Raw genomic sequence first — 15,825 nt, 5'->3', positions numbered from 1 at the left:
ACGTACTATTCCACTAAATTTTATGATCCATTCCATAGTTTTTGCATACCTGTAATCTTGCAAACAGACAGCAGTGAATACATAACCTCCTTTGGTGGAGGCATGTGTTATACAGTAATTGCTTTGTGTCATACAATGAAAAAATTAACAGAAGCATGTTTTGACATTATAATGTTTATTAAGAAGCTTGTCAACACAAATCTAAATTAAGTTGAGAAATATAATTTAATTTGTAAAGAAATATTGATTTGATCACCATGAAACAATGAATGCATCACAGACAGTGCCCTCATACACCTTAATAATTCACCCCACTCTATCCCCCCAGGTATGAATGTATAACTCCCATGTTTTAATCTGGTCAAAATAATTAGGTCAGAAAGACTTTTTTCCTGAACCCAAATTAACTTTTTTTCCCCCAAATTTTTAAGCAATTACTGAAAATGCACTGCAGTCAATATCATCCTGGAAGTTGTTAGCACCACTAGTGTTTTATGTTTGTACCGTCAGGTACATTTGGTATAAAAAAAAAAAGATGACAGAATCAAACAATTTGAGGTAATAACAACATCCCTAAAACCCAAATTTAAACTTCACACTTACAGTAAATGAAATATTTTTTTAAAAATAAACTCAATATTTATAGTATACAACATATTGATGAATTTATACAAAGGGATACTGTACTTAATAAGAAGTACCTAAAACTAACATTTTCAATTAACTACGGTATTGACAAAAATAACAGAGATACAAGGATCCTTAAAACTGGACCAATAAATTCATTGTTGTATAGCGAGAGACAACATGAACTAATCAATTCAACCCTACGGTCTATTCACAATAACCCAATATTTGTTTTTACTAAATAAATCATGCTTTAGGCCCATGTCTGAAATTATTGTCATTATTTTTTATACACAATAGACTAACCCCGGGAACTAACATATCTGTCCATTCATTAGATTAACTTCATTCTTAAGATCTGTTCACACATTAGCTGTTACCGCACAGGCCTGATTGCTGGATACACCTGTCTGCAAAGGGCTTAAGAAATGCAAGAAGATTAATAAACACATTAGAATTTAGGTGCGGAAGAGAGAATAAATAAGATTCTTTGGCCGTGGGGGGAAGAGACAGGAGTTGCAAGGAAGGAAAATCCTTATTGAAACTCTAGCAGGTTTATAGATTTTTACTATTTAGCATGGAAATTTTTTTTTTTTTTGCTTTACAAGATTTTAAAAATACAATAATAGGAAGGGGGAGGCGGGGTATGGCAATCACACCCCCTGTAAATCTGCCACTGAATGACTATAGTGTATCCATCACCCCTTGATTGAGATAGTTATATCATATCATCCACAAACATGTTCATATTCAAATGGTTTACCCAATCTATATCAAAACTGTTATCCTATAGGCATCTGGGTTACAATACACATTTCTTTAATTTTTTTCATGACAAGAACACATAAGGTAGCCTACATTGCACTGGAATTTTTTTGAGGCAGGTATATTTTGGATTCAATCGTAATTACATAATAATGAAAATGATCATTATTATAAAAAAAAATCAACATTCATTATTTTTCCATGAAGGAAACTATCATTCCAAAAGAAAAAATTTGAATTACATAAACAAAAATATAGAAACTTAATATATATGTGTAACAGCTTATGTTTATGCACACACTGCAAATAAAAATGCCCTATCATGAAAGTATAGCATACAGTATTAGTTTACAAACATGTTTTGTACTTGTTTATTTTTGCTGTAAATAATAAAATAAAATAAATAACACATACCAATGTAAGATAACACAGTAATTCTCTAGGGTTTCATCAACAGAAATGTTAATTTCCTAATAATGTAAACTAAACACTTTCTCCTGTCTCGTGGTCCCTGCTCTCATCATTTTGTTGTTGATTTTGCCTCTCTGACACATCACCCCTGTCGTCGGATCCACCTACCCTAGCATCTGGTTGTTCCACTGATTCATGTTCTACCCTAGGCCTAGCTAGGTTTGGATATTCAATTGAGGGCACCCCTACTTCATCAACTTCCCTGCTAGCACTACCATGAAGCTGGCTTGGCTGACTTAGGGCTTCTCTCAGTGGTTGCTCTGTTTGCGTTGAAGTGCTCTGTCTGTCATTCACTTCATATTCCTCACCTGTCTGAGTAGAGCGTGCTACTTGTAACAGCCGAGTCTCTGTTCTGTTATTATCCTGATCATCCGGGAATTGGATACCTAACGCCATCAGGCTGATGTCGTTGTAGAGACGGGCACGCTGCGCGGGGTCTATGCTATAGCGACTGTACATATCTCCATTCCCGTTTGCACTCTGTCTCCAAAATAACTGATTCAAATCATCATCCACTGTTGGAGCGCTAAACAAATAAGTATAAGTATATATTAATATATATAAATATATTTTTATAAAAAGATTATGTATAAAATAAAATTATACTGTATACAATTCTATGTTCCACATAAAATACTGCATTTACTAGTATTAAATATTATAGAACAGCAAGAGGTCCGACTCGGGGGTTTCGTTGGAAAGCAATTCTATCTCAGAAAGCACTACCATGAGCCAGAGGGCTTCCTTCAAAAGAATGTACTTATGACAACAAACAAACAAAAAATTTGCAATCATTCAAGGGGAAGACTTGTTGAGCAATACTTCAGTGCTAAAACCTAAAGCTCCACTGACTAATCTCAGTTAAGAAAGTATAATAAATACTCCAAGTATTGAAATAAAATTTAGTGCTAGGTAACAGGAAATGCAATGATTAAACCCAGGTAATAAGTTACTATAGGCATTTGGCATCCACCCCCTCACATGAGTTGCTTCTAACATCCATCATCATTCACATAATCAGGTACACCTGAAATGTAGAGTAAAATCTACTACTAACCTGGCAACGCAAATTCTAAGGTCGCCTTTATTTGTGCCGTAGACCATGCCAGCTCCAGGGCTTGGAATCCACTTTACAACATTCACACTGACTTGGTGGCGTTGGTCGACATCACCATCATGCAAGACTGAGTTCACCTGTACCAGAGAATTTTCACCTGCGTATGGCTCCTCCATCCTAAACACCTGTGCCATCATCTTGAAGAAAACAAAAATGGAATACTTATGTTAGGCATATATTATGTGTCCATCCAACGCCACAGAAAATGTTTGATCAGGTGAAATGTCTGAAGACCTAGAGCATTTTTACTTCCACCAGATAAAAGATATAAGATTTGTATTATTAGATATGTTTAAAAGAAAGAGAAAATTTGATCAAACACTGTTGTGATAGGATAGGAGTATTTCGGCGTGAATTTCACCAATGATAACCCACTAAGTCGGAAGACTTGTTTCCAGTGAGGTCCTTCTGGTGGTGAATTGGGAAGCAGACTGGGAGATAATACCGATAAAACTTGATACAGTACTGTATGGATAGCTCAATTTTGTATGGCCATCAAGGTTAATTTAATGGGAATACATAGCTCACCCTCCTTGATGACTGATGCCAGCAATGAAGCCGTCTAGCAGCCAAGCCAACAGTTACATAGCCACCCATTGGTGAAATACTGGTGCAAATTGCATTTGGACCTGTAAATAAAAATACATTAAAATGGATTATTTATCATTATCAATAGATGAATTCAGCTGCTCAATTGAGTACTGGTAATTTATAGATTAAATTCTATTTGGTCTCTCCTGGGCTGTATTGCATGTGGCTCAAACTGTTATAAATAAATAAATAATTAAATAATAAATTTTGTAATATCAATATCAAGTGAGAATTACTGAAATGATTGCTTGAAAAATCAATGATTTGCTAAATGTGATCTTCAATTGTTACAAAGTTATTTCATATCACATTTACATCATTTTTAGTTAATTTTAACATACCGCTCTCAAATTTACTAGCTAGGCCTAAGTTAACTTTGGGAATTACAAAACCATTTGACTTCAAATTTGAACCCAGGCGCATGAGATTGGAAAGCATGCATCTTGAGGCGAGACTTTTTTACACCTTGTTTAACAAACCCGCCGCCTGCCAATAATAAATATTTCGAATGAAAATGCAATTTTATGTTTGGCAAATTAGCGCACCTGCCTTTACGAGAAAAAATGGAAACTTAAAAAAAAAAAGTTATTATGCTCACCGGTGCCTTAAAATATCCAAAAATAGAATATGTATATTTCTTCCTAATTATATAAATTTGAAGCATTTAACCATCCCATTACTACACTGTTTACATTTACCAATAAAACTTTATTTTTATTTTCTCCTCCTTCTTGATGTTTTTGGCAAAACTTTTTTCTAATATGAAAACAAAATTTTATTGTTTTTTTTCCGCCCTCATATAACGACATTTCAACAATTTACTTACCAAAACTCTTTGTATATAAAACATGGCCAAAATTGTGTTGCTTCAGTGAGTATACTGCTAAGACACCATTGTCAGGGAAACCATAGGGACTTGGAACAAACGTTGCTAAAAGTTGACTGTCTTGTGATAAATCGCAACTATTATCGTTATGAATCTTGCAGTGTGGAACAATAACACTTGCATTTTCTGTCATGAAAAACAATTCATAAATTCATAATTTATCTATTACAGTATATTCTTATACATTATTGTTATTGACTTTGTGTGTGGATTGTTGCTAGCATCAGGCATCCTAGTTTCCACCTCTTCTAGTACTGGTACTGGTAGTTGTAGCCGTCTATTTTAACAATAACAGACATTAGACAGCATTTCACATATGTTGGCGCTAGTAGACTGCATATCATGAATACAGTAAATTATATACAACAATGGCCGTATTCGACCGGTCTTTATTTGTTAAACCACGGCCACCTGCGCAGTGGTAAATTCCTACTTAACGAAGACAAAACAAAATGGCTGTATAGTAACCGCGATACACGCTGCACAATCAAGATTGCTTCGGTTTGTGGCAGTATAGATTTTTTGTAAAGGAAATGTTTTCATCCAGTTTTTTTTAATTCTGTTAGGCTACAAATATTTTTTGACTTCATGTGAGTAAATATAATTTTTACTTTCTAAAATTTAATCTAAATTATAATAACGCAAATGTTGTTTCTAAACTGACCAATCGGCCATGTTTGTTTTGGTCACGTGGATAACTTAACCAGATTAACGCACTCAGGTTACGTTACTTTTCGTTGTCAACGAAGACTATTTTACGAACCAGTCGAATGAAAATAATACTTAACAAAAAATTGTAGTCAACGAAATTAACCAGTCGAATACACCCAATAACAAAGTTAAAGCTCTGTCCAGATTATCAAATTTCCTTTGAAAAAAATTGTTGTATGACCATATATAGTCATGATGTGTCATGTGTCATATTTAGGCATGTCAAATAAAATTTGATAGCAGGACTCTATATTATTGACCTTGGATGAAGTTCCTTACCATTACTGATATCTGGCAACTCTTGTCTTGTGAAATCCCACCACTGAAGACGATGTGTAGTATTCTTAATGTTATTGGCTACTGCAGTTTCTCCTCGAATATTGAAGGCATCTTTGTTGAAATAAAAAAACACAAAATTAAAATCTAAGTAAAAACACAAGCTATAATGTCTATTTATCTATCTGTTTAAACCCTATTAAAAGAAGGTGACCTGATAGGCCACTGATATTAGGAGGACCTCTGGTAAAATCTCGAAACTTCAAATAAAACATTATTTATTGTAGCAACTCTGTCCGCACTATCAAATTTTCTTTGATAAAAAAATGTTGTATGCCCATATATAGTCATGGTGTGCCTATATATGGTCATGATGTGATGTCATCATGGCCATATTTCGGCATGTTACATGATTTTCATCAAATCAAATTTAATAGTTTGGATAGGGCTTTAGTGTGTCAACAAACGAGAAAAAAAAATCACCAGCAATGGCCCTGTTCACTACAGCATGCACATTTCTGGAAGGTCTTCCTACTTCTTCGTCGAAGATACTGACGTCATAGTGCCGATGTAGAGGTTGCTGAGGCGGTCGAACTCTATAAAAAAAAGATATTTTAAAAAAGAAAATATCACTTAATATAACATTACTGTAATATGCAAATATACAGTAATGAACAGAAAAACATTTCTAGGCAGAAATCGATATCATTGTTTTGATGCCATTGTTGACAAAACTTCTGTGAATAACATGAAATTTACTGCTGCTCCTGTAGAACAACAACTATGCAATACAACTATACTATGAGATGTATTGTATTTTTTAAGCACAAAATATATCTCTCGAGTGAATTTAATTCTCGAGTACATTCCCACACACACACACACCTTTCCATTGCTCTTGATAACCTATGAACTCCAACCCTTGACCTTCGCACATCACGATGAGTATCATCTGCTGGCAATGTCAACCTCCCACGATACTGTAAGCTTTTCCGCCTTGATGACCAGCATCTTGTCAAGGGACCTGGACTTTGGACTCTTCTTGCAATTCTTCGTATGGTGGAGAGACCCACTGCTGTAATATAACATTAAAAAGGTCATGCAGACAACAGTAATACTGTTACAAGATCCAATTTGTACCATTTCTCTTTTAATATTATTTATGTTGCACTTCAAAGTTCATATGAACTTCCCTGAAGCAATTTTCATTGGAAGACCTACCAAATTTTACGCATTCAGCCCCAGGGGGTAGAATTTTTCATTTTCAGTCTCACCCATGCAAATTTGTTTTACTTGGAATCTTCGTATTGGATACAGAATCAACACAACACACAAGCATGTCAAGCCTTACTAATTATTCTTTCATGACCTCCTCCGACAGTATTCATAACTGTGCAGAGGCAGACGCCAACAGGAATCTGAGAGGAAAAGGAGCCCTGTATTGGAACCCTGGGCATCAGGTCAGGAAGACGACAAGCATTTCACCGAGCAACACTATTTTGAAATAGCATTTTTAAAGTCCATCTAGCAATACCATTTTGAAATAGCATTTTCAAAGTCCATCAAGCAAAACTATTTTGAAATAGCATTTTCAAAGTCTACAATTTACAGGCACCTACTAGCTGCTTATTCAAAAAATTATGGGCCTGATTGAAGTCGATTTGGAACCTTGGGCCCTTGTTGGGGTATCTCTGCTGCTGACTGTGAATGAACTTCAAAATTCAGTCCATATCATACCATTTCCATTCTAAACCATTCTTAAACCATGCACACGATGTGACATTTATGTTTTCCTTTATGAAACAGTACAGAACCACAGAAAATATATCTTCTATATTGTTAAGTAAAGGTTTTTGGCTTTTCTAGGCCTCCCTGAGTTAAATAGATAGTTAATAAATGTATTCTTCACCGGCATCATTAGGCCTCTGGCCATCTTGTTCTATTCTCCTGGTTTCTTCCAAGTTACGTTCCCTTAAACGCTCCCTCCTCTCCATGACATTTTTCCTCATCATAGCTTTGCGATGCTCATGGTGCGGACACTTGTATCGACTAGACGATGAGGATGAGGACTGACAAGAGGACTGTGTTCTCTGCATTTGGTTTTGTTCTTTTGACGTACTGGGCCAATAACTACAACCTTGTTCTTGTGCTAAATTTATTTCACATTAAAAAAAAAAAGGAATCATTAAATAATTTGAAGTGTAATAATATTCTTTGACAGTACTCTCAACAGTACATTATATCTGTGTATGTATTTAGGTTTACAACTAATTTTGTATCCATTGTTTCCTACAGCATTGCTGCTTCATAATGTTGTATTTTGTAAATTCCTTCCTTGTGCCAATAAATGTTCAACAAATCCCACTCCATATGAAGAGAATGTTTAAGATATTCCAACAGTTTTGATTCTGTTCAGAAGCTGTTGTCTGGAAAGTTAAAAAATGAAACTTACAAAATGTGCGGCTTGAATGTGAAGCTTCGGCTGGAGTACTTGTACTTGAGTGGGGACATTCAACTGAAGAACTTGATGTACTGGCCTCACCACGAGTTCCACTATGTGGTACAGAACGTGACCCTGATGCTTCATCAGACATGGGAGAACTTAAATTAGAAGTATTAGAATTAACTCTACTGGTTACTTCTGTCGTTGAGGGAAAACTAAGCTCTGGATGAAAAATTGTCCGCAACTCCAAAGCAGTTGGTATACTGCTTTGACTATCGTTACTTTCAGACTGGGTCACTGCAGAATTTGAGGATGTAGGGAGCCTGGTATTCCTGCGTTCCCTGAAATTTCTTTGCTCTATAGCTGTCCGCAGCACAGAATTGGTCCTCCTTTGGGTCAAGGCGTTGAGGTTCTGGAGCTCAGAAGCATTATCAGGAAGTTCTGGTTCTGAATGATTGTGCATATTTGAAAGCACAGAGTCAAAAACTTCCCTATGTGACACTGCATCTTCTGGTCTGGGAACTTCCCCGGAGACCAATGCATCAGTTGCCCGGTTGGCTACTGTTTCCAAGGTTACTGATGCAGCATAATCCCTGGCCTGCGCTAAGAGAGATCTGCTATCTTGATGAAGCGCATGAAGATCAGTGTGTAGATCATTAGATGTCATGGCATTCCCATCCAGTCTAGAGGACAACAGGCTGTGGATCTCTCTGGATTGGTTTGACGCACGTGTTAATGCGGCCTCTGCCATGTGCAACCTATCCCTACGCGCACTCGCTCGTCTGACACGGTATTCAGCTGTTTGTGTGTATGGTACTTCAGTGCTATGCCTTGAAGAGTGAGGATAGTGATTGCTTTCAAGGTCTTCAGAGTCATCTTGTCTGAATTGGAAGACTCTTCTCACGCGTCTTTGGAATGCGATATCAGGATTGCTGCCACTATTAAACATTAATCTGAGAAACACAAATCAGTAAAAAATCATCATAAAATTTCAGGAGGAAAGTAAACTACTTTTATATTTGGTAATGGAAATGGTAACTGAATTATATAGCACATTACACAATCATAACTCTTAAATAACACAAAGGAATTAAAAACTAAACTATGAATTATTCTAAAAATAACCACCAACAATTACATGAGAGAAGCAAATTTATTATTTATATTTCTCATCTAACATGATGACTAATAAATTGATGCTTTAAAACTATAGCCTGGTTCTCACGAGAGTCCTAGTATCCGGATCGGGAGCTAACCGTTAGCGCTCACCGTTAGCACCTGCATGAGAATGCCTGATCGGTTAGCGCTAACCGTTAGCGGTATCCGAATACGCTAACAGTTAGCAAGCGCTATCGATTAGCAAGTTGAGGGTGTTTCTATCATCGACCAATCACACGTACACGTTCACAATTTCTAGTTTCTTAATGGCCAGTGATTCGATCATCATATTGTTGGTATCCGGATCGGGATTTTCTCGCATGGACGCACGGCAGCAAACTGTTAGCAGGATCTGGATCTTGCTAACCGTTAGCTGCTGTGTGAGAACATAGCCTAAGTCTTATTATCAGGCTTAGGGAGTGGAGTTGTTTTTGTCATTAAAAAAATCCTGGCCTGTTAAGATTTGAACACAGGACCCTGAGAATTGAAGGGAGCATCTTTACCAATAAGCTACAGCTTCACTCTGAAGATGAGAAAGTTGAGTGTGTTTAGTTGCTTCTAGATATTAAATATCCAGATGATTAGTTAATGCACATTTTAACTTACTTGCGTGCAACATTCAAATCAGTGTCATCCTTAGGTAGGTTGGAGATGCCGGTCAAAAGAAAATCGCCGCGAGCACTAAACCGTATCAACCTGCCGGAATAACAACATTATATTCTTTATAATGTTAAAATTATTCTTAATTGATATTCATATGAAATATACAAAAGAAAACATTCACAAAAAACCAGGATGCAGCCTGAATTAACAGGCTTACGCAGGCAAAATGTCAATTCAAATATGAAAAACAAGAAACAAACACAAAAACAAACATTAAGGAATAGCATTAAAATTCAATAGATAAAAATGATCATTCAAAATTTAGGTTTAACAATTATTTACAAGTTAATTATTCAAGATTAGAATTTACAGTTATTTAAAAAAAAATTTACATTTTATTTATAAATTACTTATTCATAATTTAATTTACAAGATTAATTATTCTTAATTATTCAAAATTAGGTTTTACAATTTTTGCCATTATTATTTTCTATTTCAAGTAAGACCTCATTCATTAATAGCAGATCCCTCACATTTTCCCAGATATTTGAGTGTCTTGCATTCCAAATCAAATATGAACATATAAGAATATATGAATATATTTCCCATAATTTCTTTTTGACAGATTGCATTTTACTCGGTTTAACCTTCATGAAATTCTTAATTCTGTTCTCATTATCCCTACTTATAAAACCCCTGCTACTGATTTCACAGCTAAGTTTTCAAATTTATTCGTTCTTAAAATAAATTATTCCTTCTTAAATACTATTAATAATTAATAAGACCATTTCTTTTTCCTGTATTATTCTTTCACAAGAAAGTCACACAGATGAAGAAAATTGAATATCCCTTCTTTGTTACATTAATTAATTATTGAATAGAAAATACAAATTAAAAATAATTTTCACTTATTATTATTACTATTATTCTTATTATAATAAAATATTATTGTGACAAACCTGACTCGCTCAGCTAGGCATGCTGTCTTGACGGAAGCGAAGGCCTTCGGCTGGCTCCAGTTCCAAAGGAAAATCTGGTTACTAGTGGCAATTGCAAGTACTTGATCCAAAGGATGAAATGCCAGGGACGATATGGTAGAATGATGTTCAGACACCCATACTTCACTACCACCCTGTTTTAAAGGACAAATAAGATCAAGATTTAAGATTTCTTTATTTGTGTAATTTCGAAATATAAGTTGGTACACCACATCACAAAAAAAGAGTACAAAATTAATACAAAACAAAAAAAAAATGGTGGTAATAACAAGAAAATATAAGATAATAGTTATAATAACATTCTCAATGATAATAATTAATAAGAACAATAATAATGATGATGATACGATAATGTATCTTCATAAAGAGTCAATGGTAAAAAAAAAATACACACAATACAAACAAAAATCCCTGTTCTTCATTCACCAAATTTTTATTAAAAAAAATACATTATATTATCAGGTGACATCTTGGAAGCTTTTCAAAATTAATTAAAATGTCCACAAAGAAAAGATTGTTATGTTGTTGTGTTATCATGGCTCTGCTATCAAAGTGAATTACAACTGAAGCCATGAAAAGACTACTAGTAAGTGCACTTGAAATTCGATTAATCCTTATACATCCATAAAAGATACAAACAACAGGTGCAAAATTTAAGGACATAAATAATTTAGAGAACCAAGGTTAACTTAGCACTGTACATACAAAAAATAACAAGAAAACAATGAAAAATATAATAAACATACACACATGTGTAGTAAATATTATAGGCAAAAATTTATGTTACATTAATAGAGTCCTACATATATTTCTTCCACATATGTAGGCAGTTCTCTTAAGCCCAACTGGGACAGCGTCGTACAATGCAACCCGATGTGATTAATCAACGGGGACAGTCTTCAGGTCGTTGTGAGAATATCAAACATGTTAATATTCTAGGACGTGACCATTTCCGATGCAAATCTATCACGTCTGAATTTAACTCACACAGATCAGATGCAACAACAAATCGCGTCAGACGACATTATCCGAGTTGGGCTTTAGTCTTAATTTTTAGAGCAGGTATTCTACATGGTGTTAACAAACGCAATAAGAATTACAATGAATGGTAAACCACATACATGTAAATCCCACACTCGTACTTCACCGCCCAAGCAGCCAGATGCCAGGATCTCATTGGACGATGGATGGAAGGTAACGCACCATGGTGTTCTAGGGTGTCCAACAAGAGTCCTTATGCATTCTTGAGTGCGTACATCTGTGACACGTACGTGATGATCACCATGAGTGGAGGCCATCAACGTGTCGTCCGAACTGAATGCTACGATAAATGTTGCTTTTACATTTCCAGCTAATGGAACAGGCTGAATCATTTTAAAGCAAAAATAATATTTAATATTAAAATCAGGCATTGCTACAAAAGGTAAATTTCAAAATATTTTGATCAGCAGGCTGATAATATACTGTAATTATATAGTGTTAAATTGAATATTTGTTGGTTTAAAGCAGTTTGGCAACTTGATATGAAAGAGCACAGGAAAGGCAGACCAACATGATAGCTTTTTTGAAGTACTGGTAAATTAAATGAAAAAAAAGGCAACCACCAATAATTATTGTTACATAAGTCCTAAACAAATTCCTAATTCTGATTGAATATACTAGTGTTATAAAGATTTATAAATATAATCCGGAATCGCTAGTTTAACTGAATTTAGACATTAAAACAATGTAAAATAAGACTGAAATTTGATTTTTTGTGTTCCACACAAAAAATAAATGCGGATGAATTTTTCATGTTGATTTTGAGATAGGTCGTGAGAAGAAATATCGTAGGCGCCGAAAACATTAGCAAATTAGCCTATCCAACGCTGCTAGGCTAGGCCTAGCTTTACCTCAATTTAGGTTCTGTTATCACACATAAAAACGGACGACATGATATTTTCCGTTGCTAGTATTGACACTTGTGAATATAACATTTCATAGGAATTATTTAAAATTTGTTAAAAAACTGATTCTGACTGAGATTTTGACACTTAAACAAACATATCTCAGCCTAAGCGAACGACCACATTGTGCGAGATGCGAAGTACAAAAACTAATCTCATTAGAGAGGGCGCACTTTATTGACTGTATAAAGTATACATAAAAGCGAGAATATTCCAGTAGATGCGATCTACAACCTCTGAATTTGCCTAGTAACGATGAAATCGTCGAGAAAATGGTAATATTTTATGAGAATTAGTCTGTATTTCTCTTTTTTTTTTATTGTTTTGCATAAAACTAAAATTCATGCCAATATTTTTCCATGACTTATAATAATTGGAGTAATGCAAATGCATATTTTCTAAAAAAAGTCAGTTTTTAGTGAAATTTTGCTGGGAATGGGGCTTTAAGACTGATGGTGTAACAATAGCCACTTCACTGCCATAATAAAAATAGACCAATTGCTTCACTGTTTTGGGGACATGTTGTGAAGTGCGTCTATCTCAGAAAGATATCCTGACTGAACGTGTACTTTTCTGAGTGTTGAAAAAGAAGACGCACTAGCCTAGCCTACTACTCTAGGCTAAGCCAAACTACCTAGGCCTACCCTACTACTAGTAGCCTTGGGCCTGGCCTACCTTGTTTACACAGGGTGATTCTGCTGTCTTCTGCTCCGCGAACTTTCTGATGCATGTTGATATTTTGTTACTTGATTGCCTTGACCTCCTGAATAGCTCATTTGTAACGTTAACACTTTCCCGGGAAGATTTCATATTGGGAGTTTTAAAAAATTATGGCAGGAGCAACTATATCAGTCACAAATTCTTGTTCAAAGTCTCATATTTTTGGCCGTAAACAAATCTAGCGAGCGGAAGAGAGAACTCCTCAAGCCTTGAACTATGACATAGGCCTGGGTCTATTCTAAAATTAAATTAGTTTTGTCTCTTTAAATGGGTATTTATTATACGATTAGATATTATTAAGTAATTTAAAGTAAATGGAATAAATTATTATATTTATTGATTACAATATATAGTAAAATTAGTATGTAAAATTCAAAAAAGTCTCAAAATATATTAATTAATTGTACAAGTTGACCTCAGAGTAATAAGAGAGAAAACAATAACAAAGGTCTGACTCTTTCTAAAATGACGTTTAGAATTGAAATAATACAAATATTAGGAGCGCCTATTTCTTTGTAATGAGTATTTGGTAAGAATGCTGATTAACCTGGTAAAATAGGTGTATTTTAGCTTTAGTTTTTCACATTTTTATTGAAATTGACACACGCTGAAGCTTGTTGTGTTTTGAGAAGGACACTGTCGCAGACGGTGCTAAGTGAGTTGTGGGTTGTAACTTGTATAATCCCACTACGAAATTCACTCAAGAGTATTAAAGTGGTGTGTGTAAGGTGAGGTTCGTATCAATTCTATTTTGGGTGGTGATATTAATTTTACTGTATCACATATTTAGCATCCTAAATATATTAATGGATAGATGTACCTGATGTTTAGATGTTTTAGATTGATCAATTTTTAATTAGGCCTATATGAAAGTGATTTTGAATGCTCATTATTGTTGTAATGTTATTTTAGTATTTACTTTTTATGTGCTGTGTTTGTGTTTTTTATAGCTCTGCCAAGAGGTCCGGATCTGCCTTAAGATACGGCAGTGAAAGCGCAACCATAGAGCGATAATGAAATATTGTGCATGTCAGTGCGACTGTCGCAGAGTTATGTATCATATTCATAGCCTCATTCCCTGTGGCTACTATTCATTAAGTCAAATCAAGCATAAAATCTTTCTTGAAAGGCCCAATAAATGTGTATATTTTAGTTTTCCTACAATTGATACCATTCAGTTAAATTAGTGCCTTAAAGTTAACAAAGAGACTATAAGTAATAACAAAACGTCTATTCATCCGAGATAGTAATGATGAATTTTTTACACCTGATATTCTGGCCCTTGCCTCAATCGTTAATTTATTGATCATTAGGCCTCAACTGGATAGGTACCTGATTTTTTATACAACGGATGAGATATGGGATCTACATGATACAAACGAATCCAGTACCGGATCTTTAGACCTGAACAATACCAGATCTGGTACTAGACCTCTAGTACTAGAGGTAAAATAAAATAGAGCTAAAATATTTTTTAGCAAACATCCATGAGATTAAAGTAAAGTATATAAGGCACATACGGTACCACTGCTCCAGTTGCTTCTACAAATGTGCACTTGGTTTTTATTTTCAACATTTTTTTTTTCTTTGGTGAGACTTCTTTTACACATTGTTTAGCATACCCGCCGCCCACAAATGGTGATGACTTCAAATAAAAATAAAATTTTATTTTTTGCCAATTAAAAAATTGCCATGAAAAAATGGAAATCTCTGAAAAAATAAAACTTTTTCTTTATTTTTATTAAGCCCGCCGCTGCCTTGAAATCTTCAAAAATAAGGTATGTATATTTCTTCTTAATTATATAGATTTAAAGTATTTAACCATCCCATTATTACACTGTTTATATTCACCAATAATATTATATTTTTATTTGCTACTCCATCTGGATGTTTTTTGCAAAACCGTTTGCTAAATAAGAAAACACAATTTTATTTTTTTCTGCCCTCCGACAATCTCTAAAAAAAATATGTTTGTGAAACAGGTATAAAACAGTCTCGCCTTAAGGCCGACTCAGCATCGTATGACGCAGCCCGACGCGATTTGTTGTCGCGTCGGGTCTGTGTGAGTTAAACGCAGACGCGATGGTGTGCGTCGGGGGCAGTCATGTCACGACGGCTTAAGACTGTCCCCGACGATAAATTGAGTCGGGCTGCGTCGGCCGACGCTGTCTGAGTTGGCCTTTATTGACCAATAGTAGGGAAAAAATACAGTAATACTGTACATAAAAAAGCTCAATGTTCTGGCTTTAGTTCACAATTTATAATTATTTTTAAAAATAATAGCATTTATTTAATTACAAAATGGGTGCCATTATAATTATTTTTAAAAATAATAGCATTTATTTAATTACAAAATGGGTGCCCTAATAAGAAATCTGGTAAGACCCAAAATCTTACCTTTAGAAGACCATTTATATCAATATAAATATTTCAACTATTTTAAATTTACGATATACACAAACATAAATAAAAATACATTTCAACAGTACCTGGTAGGATTGTTCAAATTGAGT

At 34.7% G+C, this 15,825-nt stretch overlaps 2 protein-coding genes across 3 annotated transcripts in view; one reads left to right on the top strand and one right to left on the bottom strand.

Annotated features, from left to right (window-relative positions):
- Positions 1 to 158: 158 nt before the first annotated feature.
- Positions 159 to 13,521, bottom strand: LOC117122396 (activating molecule in BECN1-regulated autophagy protein 1-like). Of its 2 annotated transcripts, none has more exons than XM_033267946.1 (13): positions 13,268 to 13,521; positions 11,768 to 12,010; positions 10,608 to 10,780; positions 9,652 to 9,741; positions 7,897 to 8,840; positions 7,354 to 7,593; positions 6,330 to 6,519; positions 5,928 to 6,040; positions 5,448 to 5,558; positions 4,398 to 4,583; positions 3,509 to 3,609; positions 2,921 to 3,117; positions 159 to 2,389 (listed from the first exon to the last, which is right to left on the bottom strand). In XM_033267946.1, the coding sequence occupies exons 1-13, from the start codon at positions 13,400 to 13,402 to the stop codon at positions 1,876 to 1,878; spliced, it is 3,237 nt and encodes a 1,078-aa protein (XP_033123837.1). In that variant the 5' UTR covers positions 13,403 to 13,521; the 3' UTR covers positions 159 to 1,875. The 2 variants fall into 2 exon arrangements, with proteins under 2 accessions (XP_033123837.1, XP_033123838.1); XM_033267947.1 differs by having other exon boundaries at positions 6,330 to 6,516.
- A 2,145-nt stretch (positions 13,522 to 15,666) lies between these two features.
- Positions 15,667 to 15,825, top strand: part of LOC117122436 (autophagy-related protein 13-like) — a 9,334-nt gene continuing 9,175 nt past the window's right edge. Inside the window, exon 1 of the mRNA XM_033268007.1 lies at positions 15,667 to 15,690. Coding sequence (XP_033123898.1) covers positions 15,667 to 15,690 — 24 coding nt within the window. The remainder of the gene's footprint in view (positions 15,691 to 15,825) is intronic.

Source organism: Anneissia japonica, unplaced genomic scaffold (genome assembly GCF_011630105.1).
Source record: "Anneissia japonica isolate Jap-2015-1 unplaced genomic scaffold, ASM1163010v1 scaffold275_len1219475_cov178, whole genome shotgun sequence".
NCBI lineage: Eukaryota > Metazoa > Echinodermata > Crinoidea > Comatulida > Comatulidae > Anneissia > Anneissia japonica.
Note: the sequence above shows the minus strand (reverse complement) of the source record. Positions and strands in the feature narration are given on the sequence as shown.

Bases quoted from the DNA above. Each gene is read 5' to 3' on its own strand.
- LOC117122396 (XM_033267946.1), bottom strand. From the start codon at position 13,402: ATGAAATCTTCCCGGGAAAGTGTTAACGTTACAAATGAGCTATTCAGG. The intron at 6,041-6,329 runs GTGTGTGTGTGT...TTTTTTTTATAG, and splicing joins TTATCAAGAGCAATGGAAAG to AGTTCGACCGCCTCAGCAAC. The intron at 5,559-5,927 runs GTGATTTTTTTT...ATTTCAACAAAG, and splicing joins AGTGAACAGGGCCATTGCTG to ATGCCTTCAATATTCGAGGA.